The following is a 22106-nucleotide window of genomic DNA, read 5'->3' on the forward strand; positions in this document are numbered from 1 at the left end:
CTCTGACACATTTTCCTTCTCCCAGTGCAACATGAACCTTTGGGACATGGCAGGGAATTTGTCACCTGTATTGTGAGGAGAGAAAAAAGTGTGAAGAAGTGGAATACTAACTTCTTAATGTCATGAGGACTTTTCTAGCCACCTCTCTTGTCCTGAGTTAGTGTTTTGGATACTTGGCAAGCAGAATCTTAGGCTAGATGTTGCAACACCAGTTGTATTAGCACCTTGCTGTTTCTAGCTCTGCTAAACCCTGCCAAGTTCTGGGGCTGGCAGCAACCAGCACCTCCAGCCTACCTTTGGAGCCCTAATCCTTAGTTGGTGCAAAGTATTTGTTAGAAGGAGTTTTTTGTCCCCTGAAGAGGCTCAGGGGAGGCTGGTGAGGTCTGCATAGAATGACTCTCCTCACCAAGGTGATGGGATGGGGCACAGCTGCGCTCTGCTGACCTGGGGAGTTATGGCAGTAGGTAAAGTTGGAAGGACCAAGGCTGGAGGGACCCAGGACCTTGATGATGTTGTCATGCAGCTTATGCTGCTCTGTTAACGCTGCTGCAGTCTGAGCAGATGCAGCTTTCATGCTGTTAGAAAGGAGCCTGAACTTATAATAAAAGCTCAAGTGTTCATGTGGGTTACTTCTTATTTCAGAGTCTGGACATGCCTGAATGTCCTGGGTTTGGCTAGGATAGAGTTAATTGTTTTCTCAGTAGCTGCTGCAGTGCTGTCCATTGGCTTTCATCTGAGATCAATGCTGGTAACACACCGATGTTTTAGTTGTTGCTCAGTAGCACCTACCCTGATCAAGAGCGTTTCAGTCTAATGCTCTGCCAATGAGGAGGGGCACAAGAAGCCAGGAGGATGCAGAGACAGGACACCTGACCCCAACTAACCAAAGGGATATTCCATACCATAGCACATCATGCTCAGGGTAGAAACTGAGGGCAGTTGATCAGGAGCCACCAATCCCTGCTCGGGTCAGGGTGGGCACTGGTCAGTGAATAGTGAGCAACTGTATTGTGCATAACTCGTTTTGTTCCCCTCTCTCTTTTCCCTACATTATTGTTATTCTTACTATATTTTACTTTATTTCAATTATTAAACTGTTCTTATCTCGACCCATGCATTTACTCTTTTCCCGTTCTCCTTCTCATCCCATGAAGGAGGGGGTAGTGAGTTAGTTACTGGCTGCAGTTAAATCATGGCACTGTGGCTCCAAGCAGTGAAAAGGGCTCCCCTCTGCTCTCATATCATTTTGGGTGACTGAAACATTTCTGTTCCGTGGTGCCTGTGGTGATACTGCGTGATGTAGCCGGGAGAGAACCTTGGGCTGGGTTTGGGCTAGAGACCAGTAGTTAGGCAGGACACGCATGGGTACTGGGCTGACAGCATCCTCTGAGGTACCCAAGCAGGAATCCCGTTTCCCCACCATAGCTGAAAGCGAGCAGCACTTTCATGTCCTATTTGCACATTGTACCTGCTGGCTTTGCTCCCCAGGAAGGGCAGCTGTGCCCTGCTTCCCATTCTGTGCCGCAGCTCTCCTTTTCCTGCCCAAGCCATGATTAACTCCACAAACAGGGCTCAGCATGGGGAGCATCCTGACTCCTTCTCCCACCCCCCAGTGCCCAGTGCTGCTGCCCTGCTGGTGTTCCTACAGGAGCGGCACATCACAAACTCCGCAGGTTGCAAATCATCTGTTCAGCCCAGCTATGACCTACTTGAAAGTAGCTTTTGCCATCCCAGGAAAGCGGGTAATGGGAGGCGGCAGTGTCTTCTGAACAATTACAGCTCACAGCAGTCCAAATGAAAATGTTTGTTGAAAACAACATGTGCATAATTAAGGCTTAATGAGCCCTTGTCTGTTTGGAATCTGCAATTAGATTTATAATAGAAAATACTAGCAAATGCCAAATAGCTTTAAAAGAAGCTGAGATAAAAGATAATTTTGCTGCAAATCTATAGTAATACTGTAATTTAATGAGCTGGAAGTGGTGCAGAGAAAGACTGGAAAAGCTTTGGACAAGTTTGTATTGTGCATGTTTATCTTATCTGCCCATTTCCCTATCTATAAAGCTGTCAGTCTTGCTTTTAACTGCTTGGAAGAAGGCAGGACTTTGCTAAAATCAGGAAGCCTCCCTTTGTTTATTTTTATTTAAGTCATTAATTAGTCAGGAAAAGCTGCTTTTTTCTCTTTTCTAATCAACATGCTTTAAACTTCTTGTTAGGGTTAATAATATAATAATAATAGTAATAATCATATCTCTATTCAATTATTTACAGTGAAGCAGGGGCATAATAGTAATCAGGGGTGCTTCTTTCTGATTAGTATATTAATTTTAATGAGTTTTCTGCCATCTTTTTAAGACATTGAGAATTTTCAGCACTAAGCTGTATGTTTAACAAGTAAAACCTGAGGCTGCAGTGAGCAGGATTCAGTTTCTTGCCCTACTGAAATCAAGTTACACAGCACTGAAATTTGCTGGGAAGATTAAGAAGGTGAACAGAGAGATGTCTCTAAAAAGAGAAAAGCTGAAATCAGAAGTGCTCGGGAGGGATGGTTTGTTGGTTGGTTGGTTGCTTGCTTAATAACCAGAAGCTAAGGAAGGGAATGAAGTGGTACTAGCTCTGGGTACAACATGTGAACCCAGTGCAGAAACAAGGCCAGCACAATAGAATCGTAGAATGAACTAGGCTGGAAAAGACCTTTACGATCATCAAATCCAACCTTTACCCTAACACCAAATGGTGTCATTGAGGGCCTCATCCACGCAGTTTGTGAACACTTCCAGGGATGGTGGCACTGCCCTGGGCAGCCTGTTTGAATGCCTGAAATGAGGTGACGTGCACAACCCCCTGGAAATGCAGCCCAACAGCTTTGTTTGACAACCCTAACTCAGCACTTCATAAAACAGGACGCAGAAGGATGTGGTAACACTGCCTGTGTGAAATGTTGCTGAGCTCCATTCTGTAAAACCGTGGCTCTACCCGGCTTGAGTCCCCAGCGTGTGAAGCTGCAACGCCAGGGCTGTGTCTGCAGCTTCAGCATCTGCACAGCTCTGGGTTGTCTCTCTGTGACCTTTCAGCTCAGGTTTTGACTCCAGCCTCTGACTTCAGAGCAGCGATGAGAGCCCGTCCTGAGCACATCTGCACGTTCATGACCCTACTGCAAGTGCTGTTTCGTGGGGTTTTGCTGCTCTCACAGATGCAAGGCAGCCCCAGGGCCTGGGTTATATCGGGTCTCTCCTCCAGCCCTACAGCTACCCATAGCTGCTTAGGGGCAACTTTCAGCTGCTCCTTGCAGCAAGCATCCAGTACAATTGCTTTTTCTGCTAGAGGTCAGGATTTTGAGGCTTTTGGGGTGTTTTCCCTGGCAGTGCTCGAGGCCAGATTGGACGGGGCTTGGAGCAAGCTGCTCCAGTGGAAGGTGTCCCTGCCCATGGCAGGGGTTGGAACTGGATGAGCTTTAAGGTCCCTTCCAACACAAACCATTATAGGGTTCTGTGATTATTTTGTTTACATTAGACCTCTTGCAGGATTAGGATCCCTTGAACGGATGCAAAAACACTTACAGAAGTTGCACATGGAGTCTATGATTTAAATAAGATGGGAGAGGGGAATAAATTAGGTAAGAGAGGGAAAAATGCCACATGGGAACTGGGCAGTGAAGATACTCCCAAACTTCCAGGATCTAATTGCAGATACTACACTCCTGTCATCCTTGAGGTTTGGATTGGGATTTTTTAATCTTTAAAGGAGATCATACTTCGGTGGTTTTTTTTTCTTTTAATAATGAGAACGTCCAAACATCTAAGGTAAGATTATGAACTGCTTTGTACTTTGTCAGCCCATTTTTTGCAAGTCATGCTCTGTACTGTTGCGAGGGTTATTTGCATACAGAGTTGAGTGCCGAACCACAGAAGGCAGGTCTCCACCAGTGCCTAATATCTGTGTGTTGGAAACTGTTCTCTAAATGACTCGTGCGGAAGCTCTCCGAGTTTTGTTTTTCCCCTCCTGACTAGCTGGTTTTGCATAATGATCCCATCCTCACCAGAGTTCTCTTGAAAATCCATTACTCTTCCCCTCATGCTTCTCAGCAGAAAGACTAAACCATGGTCCTTAATCCTGGGGGGGGAGAGATGTTTTGCTCTCACCAGTAGGGCAAAGTTAAGGATGACTGAAGTGTTTAGTGACTGTGCTCGTGGGTGAACAGTGCATGTGCTCTGGGCACTTCAGACTGGCTTTGCTGAAGGAGCAGTGACTGGAGAGGGAATTGAAGCCACTATTTTTCTTCTTGAATGGCAACTGAGTAGCACCGGTGATTTTGTGAATTATTGGAGTGAGTGAGGAGGTATTTGGGAGCCTGGGTATTAACCTGTACAGCTGTCAATGAGGTGTCAGGATCGGAAGCATAATACATGGTCTTAAGAAGTTACTTTAAGCAATGCTTGCAGGGCTTCTCTGATGGTTCTCCTCCTCTCTGCTGTAGTGTGCTTATTTATTTACTTTGCAGCGGAGAAAAATAACATAGATCTTTCCAGCATCATTCCCACAGTGTGTGCACGTCAAATCCAGTGTAGCCACAACGGCTGCTCACATGGGGGCTGCTGGGATGCAGCTCCTTCCTTTGCTGCACTTCTTCCCAGTAAACTGCTTTTATTGAACCTGGGGCTTTGCTTTTAGCCTTGGGTGCACGTCCAGACATCACTGCCCCTGCTGGGTCCCTGCTCGCTCCCTGGGCAGGGGGATGAAACCAGAGGATGGCAAAACTTTCTCACTTTAGGGCTCTTTCTCTCAGGCTGCTCCCTTGCTTCCTCACCTACTTTGGTGCTGGTGGCCACATGTAGCCCCTCTTCAGCGGTACCTCTGTTTGCAGCAAGGGCTGTTGTTCTGCTGCAGAAATCAGCATCTCCATAAAACACTTCCAGAGCAGAGCCATGCTGGTAGCTGCTTCTGAGGCAGACAGGTATAAGCTCTATTTTTGTCTCAACCCTGAGGTTTTATCTCTCAAAACTCAATGTTTCTAGGTGCCTTCGATGCTGGCACAGCTCTTGCACACAGCCTCTGCGGCTTCTTTTAGATCTTTGTATGTTTTCTGCCTCTCTTAGTTTCCTGTGACTTACAAGTGTTACCAGTGAAGCAGGCACTGCAGTTAAGTCTCATTATCATTTACTGTATTTGTTTCAGGCTGTCTACACACCAGCCCTGTGCCAGGAAATGTGCTGCATTCATTTACCTCCCTCCCAGCAACATACTTGGCATCAGGCTTCCGCAGCGTGAGTTGGTGCCTTCAGATCTTCTGGTTGTTCAGCTGCTGTTGGGAGAAGAACCAGCTTAGCAAGGGCTGGTATTTATTTCTCGTGCAGATAAACTCCTCAAGCACCTGTGTAAGGATGATAAACAGTGCAGGATGTGCTTGTTGTTTGGTTTTGAAAAGGAAGTGATGCACATGCCCAAGCCTCACAGATACATCAGCCCCATCCTATCTTACAAACTAATCATTGTTGAGCGTGGTCAGTGATGGGCTGGAGAGGCCCCAGGTGAAAGCAGGGGTGCGTTGGGGGCCTGTTCTCCTTATCTATGGCCAGATTTGGGGAAAACTGGGAAAGGTTTGGTGTGGCACCACAGGAGAGGAGGAGGATGGAGATCTCGTGGTGCACCGGGACTGCTTGAAGCACCACAAAACACTCTCCCAGACAGCCTTACATCAGGGTGCTCAGCAGACTGACAGCTATAAACTGAACACAATCATCTGAATATGTTCACAGTGTATTAGCTCAAGATGTGCCCTCAGGGGCAAAACCTGCTAAGTTGCACCAGTGGAGGTGTAAGGGTGAGCAACTTTGGCCTTTAAATTAATAGCACATTTCTCTGAGCATCGTTCTTGTCCCTTGCTGTGGTTGGGAGAAGGAGGGGAGGCTGGATGGAAGCTTAGCGGGTCTGTGCTGCATTTGCTTCTTTTCAGTGGCATGTGAAAGGGTTAAGCAGAATTTTGATCTCGGCAATATTTTCATGCTTATACATTCTGTTTCTCATTTCCATGACAAAGATGGTAGGAAGAGCAGAATAAGGTACAGAATTTGCAGAGCAATTTTAAGACTGTAATGAGAACAGAAAATAGTAGGGGGAGAAGAATTGTAATTAGAATATGAAATGGAAAAAAAAATTAATCTATTTCCATGTCAGTCTTAAGACTAAATTCTGCTGCTCCCTGTAGCTTTCAGAGGGTAGATTTTTGTGTGTGTGTATGCGAAGAACTTGAACTCCTTTACAGGCTCTGAAAGGTCCAAGTAAATGAGTTTAAGTCCTTATTCCCCCCAGATAATGTAATAACAATAATTTTGTGTGCAGCATTCACAGCAAACCAGCCAGTCTCTTAGATAAATGAATGCTGTCACTTGAATAATGGTGGCATTCAAGATCTCTCCAGCCTCAAGTACAGGAGAATAAAAGATGGTGCTGGAGATGCTGTTGGGGTGGAGGTCCCTGCAGCTGCCTGGGGAGGCATTACGTGGTTGCAGAGCACAAAAGCACCAAACACCACGTACTGCTGGCTGGGAGGGACATCTGCACTTCCCAATCCCTGGAGCCAAGCTGGGCCAACCAGCTCAGCAGCTGGTCCACCTGAGTTCTGAGTATCTCCAGGGATGGAGATACCACAGCCTCATGGGCTAATATTTGACTGCTCACATTCTAATCTAATGACATTGCATCTACCCAGGTGGCTTCCAGCAGACCAAAGGTTTTGCTGTTGGGCCCTGTATGAAGAACTTCTCTGTAAGGTGGTGAATTCCACTAGCTAATGATTTCAGTGCCTGCCTCCTTGGTTTTAGACTACAAGAAGCAGAGAAAAGCCATTCTCTGTTCTCACCTCATGACTGTACATCTATATTGAGTCTCTCTACATCTGTCACCTCTTGTGTTTGTCCGTATATGCCATGCCACACCTTGGATCCTCCCTGTGATTGCCCTCTCTCCTTCTCCTAGCTGTACAGATGGTAAAACAATGTTTGATCTTTTATTCTTTGCTTTTTTCCTAATGGCTTCTAAAACTTGAATGGCCTTTCTGGCAGCTGCTGAGGCCTGAGCAGAAGCTGGAAGTAAACCTTCCAGAATGAAGGCATAGTTTCTCTTCTGGACAGTAACAGCTATTTTAAGACCCATTGTCATGCCTTTATTGTTAGGATTGCTTTTCTCCAGTGCATTACTTTGCATTTATTGACATTAAGTTTAATCTTCCATTTCCTCACTGCCACTTATTACTGCAAGAGTCTTAATGCAAAGCCATTCAAAGTCACTTTTAGTTTTGGCTGACATGAATAATTTTTGTCTCATTAATAAATTTGAATCCTTGTAGATCACTTCTATTATGAACTAGACAGATTTTAGTGCAGACAGATCCTGGACCAGGATTTTCCTCTTGCTGAAACCCAATGAGTATCTTTCACTGACTATGAGCACGACAGCCTTCTCTTTCATCCTGTGACAAGTTTGGTTTGGATTTTAGAGGGTTTTTTGAGGAACCTTATGAGAATTCCAGCCAAAAAGATCATCTCACCTTTTGTAGGTACCCTCCAGCAAACACAGAAGTGGGCTGTGATGCCCAACATCCCTGGTCTCAGATCTCCCTGCTGCCTTGGTTGTGTGTTGCAGCTCTGGATAGTCTCACCCTAAGAAGTGAGACCTTCTGGTGTGGCACCTTTCCCGTGCCACCGCTGTTCGTTCTGGAGTAAAGGACTCTTTGCTATAAGGTTTTAAGTCTTAATACTTCATCTGCATCACTCTGTTCAGCCTGGAGAAAAGAAGATGCATGGAGATCTCAGAGCAACTTCCAGTATCTGAAGGGGTGCTACAAGGGTGGTGGAGAGGGACTCTTCATCAGGGACTGTAGTGATAGGACAAAGGGTGATGGGTTCAGATTTAGGTTGAATATAAGGAAGAAGCTCTTCCCTATGAGGGTGCTGAGGTGCTGGCACAGGGTGCCCAGAGAAGCTGTGGCTGCCCCATCCCTGGCAGTGCTCAAGACCAGGTTGAACACAGGGGCTTGGAGCAAGCTGGTCCAGTGGAAGGTGTCCCTGCCCGTGGCAGGGGTTGGAACTGGATGAGTTTTAAGGTCCCTTCCAACACAAACCATTCTATGATTCTGACTTTACCCTAGGGTAAAGTAATACATGAGAATGTCGAGTGCGTGCAGAAAAGCCAGCCCCATAACACGCCAGTAGCTCTTGCAGATGCTCAGCTGTGCAGCCTGTTAGAGGATGGGCTGCCACTGACACCTGCTGTGGTGTCATGCTCTCTTTTAATTACATTTATCCTGAAGCAAATTGCAGCGTGTGGCCAGCCCGGGTGGTGGCCAGGATGGAGATGCAGAGCTTTCCTTTGAGGAAAACTGAGGGAGTCATAAATCTATTGCTGAACTTCTGACCTTCTTTGACAGGTTCAACCGAGAGGCTATCCAAGCGTTTCAGCAGACAGATAAATAATGCTAAGTAGATCACTTTGGGCCAGAGGTTGTGTAAAGACCTTAATGGGGAAACTGCAGTTAAAGAGATTAAGCTAACCTCAGTGATGTATTCCCTGAAGAAGCGTGATGCTAAATTACTCCTATAGGAAATCACAGCAGCAGCTCTGCAGGCAGCAGCTCTGACAAGGGCAGGGCTGAACTGAGTATTTCACATCCCAGAGATGTGGCAGAGATGTGTGCTGGCAGAGGTCATCCTTGCCAGCATTAAAGTCTTTGGGTTTGGTGCCCATAGGGCTGAGCCTGGTATGCAGGGGTGCCCCACGTTGGATAGGAGCAGCATAGTGGGCATGAGGGGCTGCAAGCACCATGGCTAAAGTGCAGTTACAGCAGAATAGGGTTCTGCCACCAAAATAATGCTTCCCTGATAAAAATTAGTAGTGGGAAAAACTACTTCTGTAAAACTTTCTATAGAAGAGCTGTATTTTCACATGGTGGATGGGGTGACAATGGAGGCAGCTAAACAAAGCCCAGCAGCACATGGGCTGCAGTAATTTCTTAAGTGTTTCTAATGGGGCATGTTAAATATGGCAATTACTGTGTAATGCAAGTTTTCTTGTATCTTAACTTTTATTCACCAAAAACTTAAAGGCATTTGTTGCATGGCATCATTGTGGGTCACTCTGTGTCTTGATGTTAGTGGTGGCTGAGGTGTAGAGTACTGGACACCAAAACCAGCTCACTCACAAGCATCTCTGGTGAGAGGTGATATCTCCAGTGCACCCACTTTGGAAATGAGGTTGTCATGAGATGGGACCTGCTGCCTATCTCCTGTGTCCTGGTACAAAGAGGCAGAACAGAGTAGCAAGTGCTTATAGCTCTGAGCGGTAGGAATCACTGGAAGCATCCGATTCATTCTTCACTGGGCATTTAATAGCTCCTTAATGATGACAGCTTTTACTTACTGCTGGATTTGCATTAATAGGCCACTTTTTAAAAGCTCCAGATCCTCAGTGGACTTGCAATTAAGGTGCTCTGGTCTTGTATTGCCAACAACAACTATTAAGATTTAGATCAGACCCTCAAAAAAAACCAACACCCCAAATCCAAACCACATCACACCCCATCCAGACCCCATAGGAAATTTGGAAGATTTCTGAGGTCTTGCAGGTGTCATTGAAGCCATTCCAGGTATGAGGCTGCCAACATAATTCTTACAGAGTGGAGGTTTTCATCTCAGCTCATGACTCTCAGGAAATAAAAGGATGTGATGAGATTCATAATTGAATTGTACAAGCTGGCAGTGCCATCCATGAGAAAGTAACACCTCTGACTGTTGGCAGGAGGTGTGTTTCTTTCCATTGGGTCCTTCCCAGTTCACAAATATCTATTCTCCATGTTTGCAGAGCTGGAGATCACCCAGCTGCCTTGCTCTGAGGTCTGTCCCAGCTTGCAGCGTGCATTTAGTTTTCCCATTTGTTTTCACCTTACCACCATGGGACCCGTTTGACCTCTGGGCACATTTGCAGGTTTGAACATAACATCACATTGCAAAAGTAACAAACCAAAGTGAGTGTAGAAAAGCAATAATTAAAAGTGCTTTGTAGAACATGATCTGAATGAAGCCTGTGCTCAGGTCCTGGTATGGGCTGGTAGATGCTCAGCAGCCTCTGGAGCTATGGTGCCAGCTGCAGCTCCCCTGCAAGAGCCCTAGTAAAAAACTGTATTTTGGAGTAATGAAAAACTAAATTTCAGAGGGTGTTTTCTCACAGAATAGAACTCTCTTTCTATCTCTTGCTTAGCTGCCATATACATGGTGCTATGTGCCATAGAGATGTGCTCTAGTGGAGGCATGGCTCTGTGTCCATCACCCTGATTTCTTTGGGACTCTCAGTTGGAATGGGATTGACAGCATCTGTGTGTTGATCCACTGGTGTCAGGTGAAGACACCTCCTGTGGCATGAGATGGTGCTGGCACAGGGTGCCCAGGGAAGCTGTGGCTGCCCCATCCCTGGCAATGTTCAAGGCCAGGTTGGACACAGGGGCTTGGAGCAAGCTGCTCCAGTGGAAGGTGTCCCTGCCCATGGTAGGGGCTGGAGCTGGATGAGCTTTAAGGTCCCTTCCAACACAAACCATCTGATGATGATGATTTGACAGCAATGCCTTTGTTGCCAGAGCTGGTGGGAGTTTGGCGAGTTCCTTCTGAGGGTGTTTTGGTTTGGTTTTAGTCTGTCCAGTAGAGTTGTTTCCATCCTGAACTTGTTGCCTGAGGCAAGTTTGAGCTGGGACTTGGCAAAGTGGGGCTTTATGGGTCCTTTTTGAAGCAGAGGTCTTTGATTCTGGTTATACCTGTAGGTAACCATTGCTAATGTAAATTAGATAAAGATGGGGTGAAGAAAAGCACTTAATCACATCTTCCTTCCTCTCATGGTTCCCCAGTTTGGCTACACAGGGTTTGCATTCCCAGATTTTCAAGCGAACACCATGCTGTGGATGCAAAGCACTACAAGCTGAGAGGGGTCTCACCTTGGCTTTGTGCTCATTTCATGCAGGAGAGGGTGAGAATTAGCTACAGCCACTGATTTGCTTAATAGGCTCTTCTATTAACCAAAGAATAACAAACATTGAATAATTACCAAAGAGCAAAAGGATGCTAAAGATAATTGCATGAGAGTATATTCCTTTCGAATTAGGACATGAAAATGATACCTGCTACTCACATTTGCACATCATCCAATATAGGCTTGATCAATTTTGAGGTGTGTAAAGGGTGATGAATGGATGCACCGAGGTCTGGAACTGCCTGGGAGGCTTGACATGCACTGGGAGTTAGACCAAAGTGAAAAGAGAGGAAGCATTTGTAACCAAGGGGAAATATTAAAATGTCTCTTTCTGCCCTAAATCTACCTGGAATGATGGGACTGATTGTTTCGAAGTGCATTCGGTAGCGAAGCTGTAATGAGCAGAGGGAGAGCACATTACTTATCTGCTCTACCTGGCTCATGTATAAGTGGCAAACATTTAATTGAAAAAATACCCTGATGGGAGAATTTCTAATAAATTTGTTTGCACCCTCATAGCCTGGAGGAGAGGGAGGAAAAATCCAATCAGCAGTGGGGAAGTTCCAAAGTTTCCATTGCATTTTGAGTCTTGATTTTCAGGCTGGCTGCTCAGGCTGGCAATCAGAGGCACAGTAATTTTGAAGGCAGGGTTCATTACAGTTATTATGGAAGCATCAAGGGCAGAAGGAAGTGTGGAATGGAGATAGGGGAATAGTAGAAAGCCATAAAAAATACATTCTGACAAACAGGGTGATACAGAGAAAGCCGAGTGCTTGTCCTGCCCTGGACTAACCCACTGAAAGACACTGTGTCCTTCCTTAATGTAGATTTGCAGGTGACTTTCAATTTCTGAAAAATCAGGAATCTCTTTCTGCTGGAGGTCAGGATTTTGGGTATTTTTTCCCAAATGACTTGAATCACAGAATTCCAGGCTGTTTTTGTTAGAAAGGACTTTAAGATCATCCAGTTTCAACCCTGTGTCAAGGAACACCTTCCACTGGAGCAGCTTGCTCCAAGCCCCTGTGTCCAACCTGGCCTTGAACACTGCCAGGGATGGGGCAGCCACAGCTTCTCTGGGCACCCTGTGCCAGCGCCTCAGCACCCTTACAAGGAAGAGCTTCTGCCTAAGATCTAATGAAGATATTAGAAGATCTGTTGCAAACTGGTCTTAGGCTACATAGGCAAAGGAGGAGGAAGACATAAGTGGAGTGCATGTTTGCAAGGAAGCAGGCTGGATGGATGTGCATCGTCTGAGTATTTAAATATCTCAGAAGGGCAAAGCTTTCACTTGGGAAAGAACTCTTCCTTTGCTGAAGTGGAAGTAAATATTTCCAGAGTACAAATTCCTGACTGCTTCCAGGGATGGACAGAACTATCTCCCCACTGGAATATTTTTAGGGCTGCTTGCTGAAGCATCTTGGTGTGCATTCTCAAGATGCAATTGCTTTTAAGCATCCCACAGTACCACATAACTCATCTGTGCAGCTGACCTGACACAAAGCTCTGGTCTAATAGATGTCCCTGCCCATGGCAAGGGGCTGGAGCTGGATGAGCTGTAAGATCTCTTCCAACCCAAACCATTCTATGATTCACTGCCACTTCAGACCACTGGCCAGGGCCCTACATTCATGTAGTGCAGGTCCTTGGGGTGTCTTGTTCAGGCTGCAGGATCCACCTAATGTGTTATTGGTGATGTTGTTCCAAAAAGATCTAGGGAACAGGACCTCAGAACCACAATTTTGCCTGTTCCAAAAAGAGTGGCTCCTGAAACCTCTGCTGCTGCCCATGCCAAATCAGAGACCGGCTCCTCCTGCAGAGCCTGGGTCCTGCTGCTGGAGGGCTGAGCATCTCCACTGAACTGTGTCCTCTATTCTGCACATTCAGCCTTCTCTGAGGGGTTGGCAGAGGGTATTTGGGGTGTGGAGCTGACTGGGTCTCCATGCCTGGAAGCACCACAGCTCCAATTGGAACCCTGTTAGCAGGAGCTGGCTGTGCTGGCAATTGGTTTACGGGTGGAGGGAAATTCAGTTTAAAGTGTAGAGGACTCAGCTGGCTTATAGAATCACAGAATGGTTTGGGTTGGAAAGGACCTTAAGATCATCCATTTCCAACCCCCCACCACGGGCAGAGACACCTCACACCAGACCATGTCACCCAAGGCTCTGTCCAACCTGGCTTTGCTTCTGTGGTAACTGCTTGTCCCAGCAAGAAGTTATCATCCATGCACTGCGGATGTTCCCTGCATCCTGTGGCTCCTGCCATAGATGGGTTTAGCCAAATCCTGCATTTTCTCAGGAATCCCCTTCCCCCTGCTGCAGCTGCTGTCAGGATGGGGTAATGAGTGGCACAATATCTGCTCTAATTCTGCTACCTTTAATTGGTTTTCTCTGCTGTCCCAGAGGATGGTTTGGCAATTAGAAGGTGTCTGATGCTGAGCAGAGCTGTTACCCACACTTGGCTTTGCTAACTCTGTGGACTTTAATAGCTAATCCTGTAACACTCTGAGAAATTTAAGTGTAATTAATAGTCTACACTGAAAATCTTCACCTGGTTTTATTTAGATTTCTCTTTTATTGTTCTTAATATGACCCATTTCTCTTAAGGCATAACTGCTATCAGCCTCGTATTAGAGAGCAAGAGGATACGCAAGGGGTGAATGATCCTCAATTAATCATCCAGCTTGTAAGGGCAAAAGAGTTGGCTCTTCTTGTTAAGTACATGGTGTCATTCACAGCTGGTACCTTCATCCTTGTCTCGGGAGTGTTTTATGGCATAGCCCATTTTATTGCCATAATTAATTTGTGAACTTAGCCTTGAGAACTGCCCCAGCCATACTTCAAGCTGGAGCCAGTCCTGGGGGGGCTTTATTCCTTCATTTGGAACAGGAACAAGTGAAAAGCTTCTGTTGTAGCTAATTAATGAGAAGAGTTTTGCTGTGCTCCATGGGGGTTTGGTAGCCTAATACATGGATTAGCAGCTCAGAAACAGGTGAGGGGGACAGGTGCATGCTCTGTGCTAAGCTGGCTCTGCCTCTCACCCAGGCAGGGGAGCAGGAGATTTGGGAATTGCGCCTCCTTGCAGCCATAGTTTGCAAACAGCATCAAACTGTTGGGAATCAGGCTTTGCACAGAGACCCCCTTGTGTCCAGTCCTGACTGGCTTTCTGCATTGCTGCTGTAGGTTTGCTTTGGTGGTTAAGGAGTATGTAGCTGTCAGGAAGAGGATTGAATGGGACTTGCCTGTCTTGGAAATTTCCATTAATAGAAGTTGGCTTTTTAAAGCTGATGAATGGCCTGGTAGGGATTCAGAAAGAACTTCATTTGGGTGATCTTTGCTGCTGGGTGCATCTGTAGTTTTGCACATCTTTGGCTTATTTATTTGAGTTGGAGCAATTAATTCATTATTTCACTGAAAAACTAGCATGAATGTGCTATGTTACCATGTCCCATTGCAATAATGTGGTGTACGTGTGCTCAAACACTCAAAAGCTTGAAAGGAGCAGCTCAGGATTTTCTTCTGGGAATTTTAGCTCTTTACATGAAGAGCCAGGAAAGCTTTTAGGGTTCACAGGACCCTGGGGTGCAGATGGCATTTCACTAAGTCTCACTTTCTTGTCTCTTTCTAGTTTGATGGGGAGAACATGTACATGGGAATGAACGACAACACGCAGGAGTTTCTATCGGCAAATCAGGTAAGTGCAGTTTGCTGGGGTGGGCAGGGTGAAGAGATTTTATAGGGAACTTAATCTGTCCCCAGGAACAAATTCTAGGGGCTCTCTGTGAATCTGCATTCCTGAACATCAGGAGGTTCACTGGATTTGGGGGTTGCCAACCAGCTTCTGCCAAGGAGCATCAATGGATGCCCTCAGTGAGGGGTGAGCCATGTGCGGGGTGCTGCCTCTCCGTTGAGACTGAAAAGCTTTGCTTCAGCATCCTTCACTCAAAATGAACATGCAATTGGTGTTTCTGGATGCATTGAGGTTTCCAAGTATTGTGGGTACTTCAGGTGTCTCCTTCCCTCATGCAGACTGCTTCCTGTAGCTAAATAGATTGACAGCCAGCATGGGAGAAAAAGGAATCGAAGGTTTCCTGTTTTGGAGCTATAAGCCCACACGTGGAGGACCAGAATAGAAGTGCTCATGTCTCGCAGGTGCCTGAGGCATCAGGGCTCTCTCTGGGCTTGGATAAACATGAAACAGGCATGTCCATTCACTGGAGCCCTAAAAATACCTTAAGTCCATCCTTAGGTCCTGATGGGACCTAAGCACATGCTTATCTGTCCTCCTGACAAGAGATGATCCCATCTGCATCCCCCAGTAGTTCAACCCTACTAGAACATGCTGGGGACTCAGTGCATTTCTGAGGTACCCTGGGGCAATGCATCTCATCACATCTAGCTGTCTTGTGAGGGAAAGTACAAGTTCATTGCTATTTTCTCAGCATCCTGATTTTGGGCTGTGTTGGGCCGTTTTGATGTAGGGCCCTGCTGACCACAAACACATGTGTTGTATTTCCATCTAGCCCAAAATGATGACGGATTCCTCTTGCCCTGGACCTGATGTGTGTGGCCTGTGGCAAGGTTTTGGTGTGCTCCTGATGCTGGGGTTTGGCACTTACTGAAGCATCACTATGAATTACAAGGCTAGTGAGCCACCCACGATGTATCCAACTCAGATACCAGCAGTGATTAAAATATATGCACCCTAAACTGAAAACAGGATGAAAACCTCTTATTTGCCACCTTAGAACATGTCAGTGCATTGGCTTCTTGCTTTCGAGAGTTTTTACTGCTCTGGCTTTGTCTCATCTTGCATCTCCACTTACCCTCCTTGTGCAGCTATGTCTGGGACAGTCAGAGAGGAGCTGGGAGTGTGACCAAGGGGTGCAGATGGCACCAGGGCTCTGCCAGGGTGGGTGCCCCATGGAATGCTGCAGCGACCCACCCTAGCCTCACATGGGGCAGCAGGAGGGGAGGAGGGAAAGGGATGAGGATCCCAGCCATGCCCTGCAAGGTTATTTGTCACAGTTCCCACCCAGCATGAGCTTTGGACGAGGAGGACGGAGCAGCCTTCCTTCCCCACCCTCATGAATCTCCCTTTATTTACCTGTACATCAGCATGTGTTTACCAGAGAGCATTTTATAGCACCAGTTATGACTTTATTACTAATAACACAACTCTTCTATTTAAATGGGGGTTCCAGATGTTTTTTATTGTTTGCTAAACCTGTTGTAACCTGAACGAGTACATTAAACAGCAGGAGCATGGTTTCACAATCTTGCTCAAGAGGCTGCTAAATCACCGGCACACGCGGGATATGGCTCAGCCTTCGGGATCCTTGGGGACAAAGGCAAATCGTACATACTAATTACTGAAGCCATAATACTGTAATAGATGGGCCTATTGAGTTGGGGGTTTTAGTCTTAAACTGGTTGCACTGGGCACTGTCAGGCACTCACAGCTCTCGGCAGCAGATGCAGTTTACACTGAGCCCAGCTCAGGCGCAGGGGCTGGGATGTCCAGCATTAACAGTGGGAAATCTTGGCTTCACATTGCCTGGTTTAGGGCACACTTGCGTATTTACCCCAGCTTTGCACTACAGGGTAAACTCTGCTGGTACCAGCATGCTTGTGATGGCCTGGGGTGAGCCTGTCACTATGAAATCCCCAGTCCAGCCCCTCCATGCTTCAAGGTCGGTGGGAAGGGCCAAGAAAGCTAGAAATTAATCTCTGTGTGTGGCTTCATTGAAGCTGGAAAATATTAGAGGTCCACAGATTGAGGAAGTTTGATAACATTTGTTATAGGGAATTCTGTATTGCCTTGTGATTTCTCTTTTAAAATACCTAGAAGAAGGCAGGCAGAAAGCAGAATTCAGTTTATCACCTCCTCCCTCCCTCCTCCCCTAGTTTAAACCCAAGGGAGTTTAAATGGCTCCTGCCTGTCAGTGCAATGCTTTACACCTGCAACTGCTTAAGATCTTGAGTCTCCTTTCCCATCACAGAGATAAGATTATTCTCATTTTACAGCTGGAGCTATAGGGATTCTGTGGGTAGAGCAGTCCTAGGGCAGCATCGTGATCCTGCAGCACCCTGACATCAGCTTTATCTCAGCCCTTTGTGCCATTTTTGATCCTAAGGAGCTTCTGCAGTATCTCATGGTAAAGCCAGGACCAGTGTTTGTTTCATCATTCCTGGCCCTGTAAAGCTGCTAACTTCTTCCCCTCATCCTACTCGATGGGATTGCTTATGTGCCACCGCCTGCATTTCTTGTTGTCATCCCAAAAGGGGCTGGTCTCAGCGGAGAATGAAATGCAGAAATACAGGAGCCTAAAACATAAAGAGAGCGCTGACAGATCCAACCTCACATAGCACAGCCTGCCTGGGGAGAATAATTCTTCTTGTTCCACCAAATAGGAAGGACATTTGACCCCAGAAGTGAGTCAAATGTAAAATGTAATTCAACCCCCAACAGGGGCCAGAGTATAAATGCAACTTGACATCTGATCAAACCATCGTGGACATTTGACCCCTGAGATGAGTGAGGTGTCTGTTGTGTCTCATGAAGTCAGCAGAGCATCATTCCTCACCCCTGTCAATTTTCTTTGTATCTTTCCTTGCCTCCTCAAACAGGGACAAGGAATTAAGTAGTGCAAAAATCCTGAGGCATGGACAGATTAGCAGCCACATGATGGACTCTGAAAGATGAGTGAAAATGCGGTGGTGCTGTTAAAAGAAATAAAAACAGCTGCAAAATCAGTAAGAAAAAGCATTTATTAGGGCCTTTGTGATAGCGAAAATAACCCCAGGAAAGGCAGAAGTTGGGAAATTCCACATGTAGCTGGGCAGGAATGAGTTGGTTTTGTTTGGCATCGAGACTTGCACTTGCAGGAAGAGTCCACAGGTGCTTTATAAACATGAATTAACTACATCTGGGAATACCCTGCAAGAAGGTCTCATTATCCTGCATGGTGCATGAATTAATGCAGGAAATGCCTTACCAAGGGAGCTGGGAATGATGTGATGCCACGTATGGGAATGACTGTCCCTTGGCTTGTTTGGAGCAGGGGTGTGACTGCTGGTTCATGGAGAGACATTAAGCAAAGCCTTAGGGGAATGTTTGCCATGTTTTCCTCTCTCCGTGGTATGTCCCAGGCTGCTGGCAGAGCAACAGGCAGCTTCCAGGGGGGAAAGAGATCATTACTTACTGCTGGGCATTTGTAATCCCACGCTCTGCCTAATCCCAGGAGCATTCAGTGCACGGTTTATTCCAGCTGAGCAACATGCCTGTTTCTGTACCAACAAGTTAATTTGTGTGACTCCTCATGCAAATGCTGTTACACATCAGTATCGTTTATTCAGGCCAGGGAGATAGATACACTGGGATATGCAGCTCTTTGCTTTTGTGAAGGAGAGCACAGATAGGACCTCACTGCTTTAACTGTGAGTGTTGGAAATATGAAAGTTAAATAGACAAAGTTATTTGCACATCATTTTCTCCTCCTAATGCTGCTGTTCTACCATTCTTTTGCTGGCACACTCATGCTGCTCATCTGTGTATCAAAGCCATCATGTCTTGGCTGCCACATCTGCCTGTGGACATGCGTAGGGGCTGCAGGTTTGCCCAGCAGCATTGGCAGAGCTTGATTTCACGCAGCTCTGGTGAGACACCCCATGTCCATGACCCTGCAGAGCAGCCAAGAGGGCTTTAGTTCTGGCTGTGTGCCTCAGGGCAAGGCTGGGTAACTCGTGGATGGAGCTGCTCACATTTATATCACAGAGGAAGCAGATCTGTGAGCATAGACATGTTTGTACATGGCAGCACGTGCATAATAAAATAGAAGGTGGGGTATTCTCTGCTGTGTGCAAATCAGCAAGAGCTCAGCTGAGTGTGGGGTTTATACCAGTGCACCAGTGGAAATGGAGTTAACATTGTATTTGTCATGTGCATACATGTATAAAGCATCTGTCTTCAGATGTGTTCCTATACGTGTTATATGCGCCTGCCCCTTTCCGCACACAGGAAATCCATCTGCGTATGTAGCAGTGTGCTTGGATGGGTATAAATCAACATTTGTCTACTGTATCTATTGCCCTTTATCTGTTTATCTCCATGCATCTTCAAGCTCGGGTCTGTATTAGCCATAATAGATACAGTAAGTCGCTGATCTGGTGGGTCAAATGGTCAGGGCTCTTTGATCAGCCGTCAGGATACATTACCACCAGGGCCTCCGGTGGGGCTTGAATTACAACTTACATTTGACTCATTTCTGGGGTCAAAACGTCCTTCTTATTTGATCGAATGACAGAAATTGTATAATTTGTATATATCCCTGAGCCATATGTGCTCTGAGTGCCACTCTAATGTGTTTTATAAAGGCACAGCTGTCTCAGTGACTTATTTAAAATGGGATTTTGAAGTAGTGTTCTTGCCATTTAATGTCCCCATTCAGGGTTACACAAGGTTTATCAAATAATAAATAACATTTAGAACATTCATTTTAGCATAACAATGGGTTTGCTAGTTATGAGGAACTGGACGGCACAATAAAGATGTGTTTGGTAAATAAGCAATCATGTAGAAAGCAAGCAATAGCATAATTAGAAATTAATGACAGTGTGGGAAGCTATGGATACCTTCCTCGCATGCTGCTAGCACTCCAGACTAGACGGAGCTCATCTTGGCAGCCTCTGCTACAAAATATGGCATCAAACATTGTCATAACACTGGCAGACGTGTTGTGCTCCCACCTCCTGGGCCTCCCACCAGTCTCCACTGAATTGCAGCAGAATGGCAGTGGTTGATAAAATAAAGCTGGGGCTGGGGCAGATCCATGCTGTGAGAGTGTGGGGAGTCCCCTTCCCTTTCCTGGCCAAATGTAGTGATTACTGCATGAAGTGGCCATGGAGCCCAGGCAGTGTGGGGGCAATTCAGTGCTGCTGATGAATACATGGGTCATCATCCCCTTGTTCTTGCTCCTTCCTCTGTAGTAGAAAGCTGTAAACCAGGACCACTATGGACTTTGGTTTTCCCTCCATCAGCACCTTTGGTAGTGAAGCAATAGCATGCAGTTGTTGGGGTATAATGTGTCTTCATGTTGGTTAGTCCCTGACCTAGGACATTGAATTTGAAGGAGTTTCCTGCAGTTTGTCCCTGAAGCTCACAGAACACATGTACATATAGAAGGCCCCGAGTGAAAAGAAGTCAGAGCTTTACACGGACTCAGAGTTGAAAGAGGGGATTAATCAGAGGTTGACAGTGCAGTGGAAGCTGGGAATGTGCGCTGCAGCAGGCACCTATGCTAAGATACAGGTTTTGCTCTTCCCCTGCATCTCCTTTGAGTAATACTGTATGATTTCATATCAGAATAAGGAACAGAGGGAAGACATTGATAGATATCAACTGCCTTTCTCGGCAGATGATTCAGGAAGAATCTCATGTACTATTTTAGAATGAACAATAGATTGTTACATGTCATTTATTATAATCAGCAGCTAATGGAAACTCTTCCAGGTGGGGCTTTGGAGGTGAGCACAACTACAGCTGATGATCCAGGCTTGTGAATTTTGCATGAGCTCCTATGTGATAGTGAAAGGTGCAGTTGGGAAGCGATTCCTGTAACTTAGTCACAGTCAGAGGAGCTGCTGTTGCTAGTGGAGGGCTGGCTCTAGCGATTAAATGAACTAATAAGAACATCCCTTGGTATTACAAGCAGAATGTGCATCATTTTCAACCCTTGGTCTCAAAGGACTCCTAAGTTGTTAACAACAGGGTGTTTGAGAAACAGCCATCAAGCATCACAGAGTGAAAAGCTAATATAACTGAGCAGTTCCTAGACCAAAATGGATAGTCTGCTTCCATTGCATTTACTTGGGGCAGAGGGGGGAACAAATAGCATCTTATACAGTTGAAGGTATCTGTCAGGTAAGACAGAACACCTTGTATGGACAGAAAACTATGAAGTTGTCATGGTGGTTGAATCTCATGCGTAGACATTTCATCAAGGAACTGAAGTTCCTGGATAGATTTAGGTTTAGGAGCAAAGGCAGGAGGGAGGAGAAGATCCTCGGGCCATCAGAGTAGTGGTTAACAGCACACCCCATGGCTGGCAGCCCGAGGGCTCAGCCTAGTGTCCGCTGCTTCTCCAAGGTCTTCCAGGCTACTGCAGCCAGCTATATGCCCTTGGGGCAGTCCAAGCAGCACTTTTCCCTTCTTTTTCACAAGTCTGTCACAGGTTTTCTGGGATCTGAATCAGCTCAGAGGTTGTTTTAGAGCCAATGGTAAAAAGCATCTGTATTAATCAGCTCAGTCTGAGAGGTGATAGTGTTGGCCATGGGGGTTTCTTGGCACCAACATTCTGTGATGTGCAGCAGTGGAGCTGAAGGTAATGTGGACCTGGGATTCCAAAAATGCTCCCCGTGTGCTGGAGGGTGAAGGAGATGGAGTAACTGGGACTGCTTCAGAGCACCATGGGGCACAGCTGATAGTCCAGCCCAACTAAGTAACACCAAAGAGGATCTGCTTGTGTGCACTGTGGCTCTGGTGGCATGAGGACACATGGCCTGGCTTCCAGCAGCACTGATGAGCTTGTAAAGCCGACGGCTTATAAAATAGCAACAAAACATAGAGAAAGGTGGTAAGAAGTATCTGTTAGCCAGCAAAGGGTCACTTTATCCCAGGTTTCCCACTGTGCTCAACACCATTGTAAAGGGACCACACTTGGTGTACGCCAGGCTGTTGCCTTTGATGGTCATCACAGCCCAGGGCTAGGTGGAGACCTAGACATGGAGGAACCTGGGGCAGCTCTGGAGGGAGTAGGTCACCTTCAAAGCATAGGTATCACATTAATATGGTTTTTATGTGCACTCTAAATCTCCTGACAGTGCTGCTCTGGCTACCACTGCTCCTGTGAGGGTGCTGGGTTGTCACCAGACAAAGGCAAACCTGGAGCTTTTATGCACAAGCTGTTTCTGCCTTCAGATCCTCCAGCTCCTCACACTGTGCTAATTCTTCACTGCTTGTCTCCTGAATTACCCACTGTGACACAGTGTGATTGGGAGCCAGGTCTTTACATGATAACAACTGATGCTGAGTTCTGATAA

At 46.3% G+C, this 22106-nt stretch overlaps 1 protein-coding gene across 1 annotated transcript in view; it reads left to right on the plus strand.

The window, feature by feature from the left end:
* TOX2 (TOX high mobility group box family member 2) overlaps window positions 1–22106 on the plus strand; it is a 140108-nt gene that overhangs the window by 43561 nt on the left and 74441 nt on the right. Inside the window, exon 2 of the mRNA XM_034067013.1 lies at window positions 14635–14700. Coding sequence (XP_033922904.1) covers window positions 14635–14700 — 66 coding nt within the window. The remainder of the gene's footprint in view (window positions 1–14634; window positions 14701–22106) is intronic.

This window comes from Melopsittacus undulatus, chromosome 10 (genome assembly GCF_012275295.1).
Source record: "Melopsittacus undulatus isolate bMelUnd1 chromosome 10, bMelUnd1.mat.Z, whole genome shotgun sequence".
NCBI classification, from domain to species: Eukaryota; Metazoa; Chordata; class Aves; order Psittaciformes; family Psittaculidae; genus Melopsittacus; species Melopsittacus undulatus.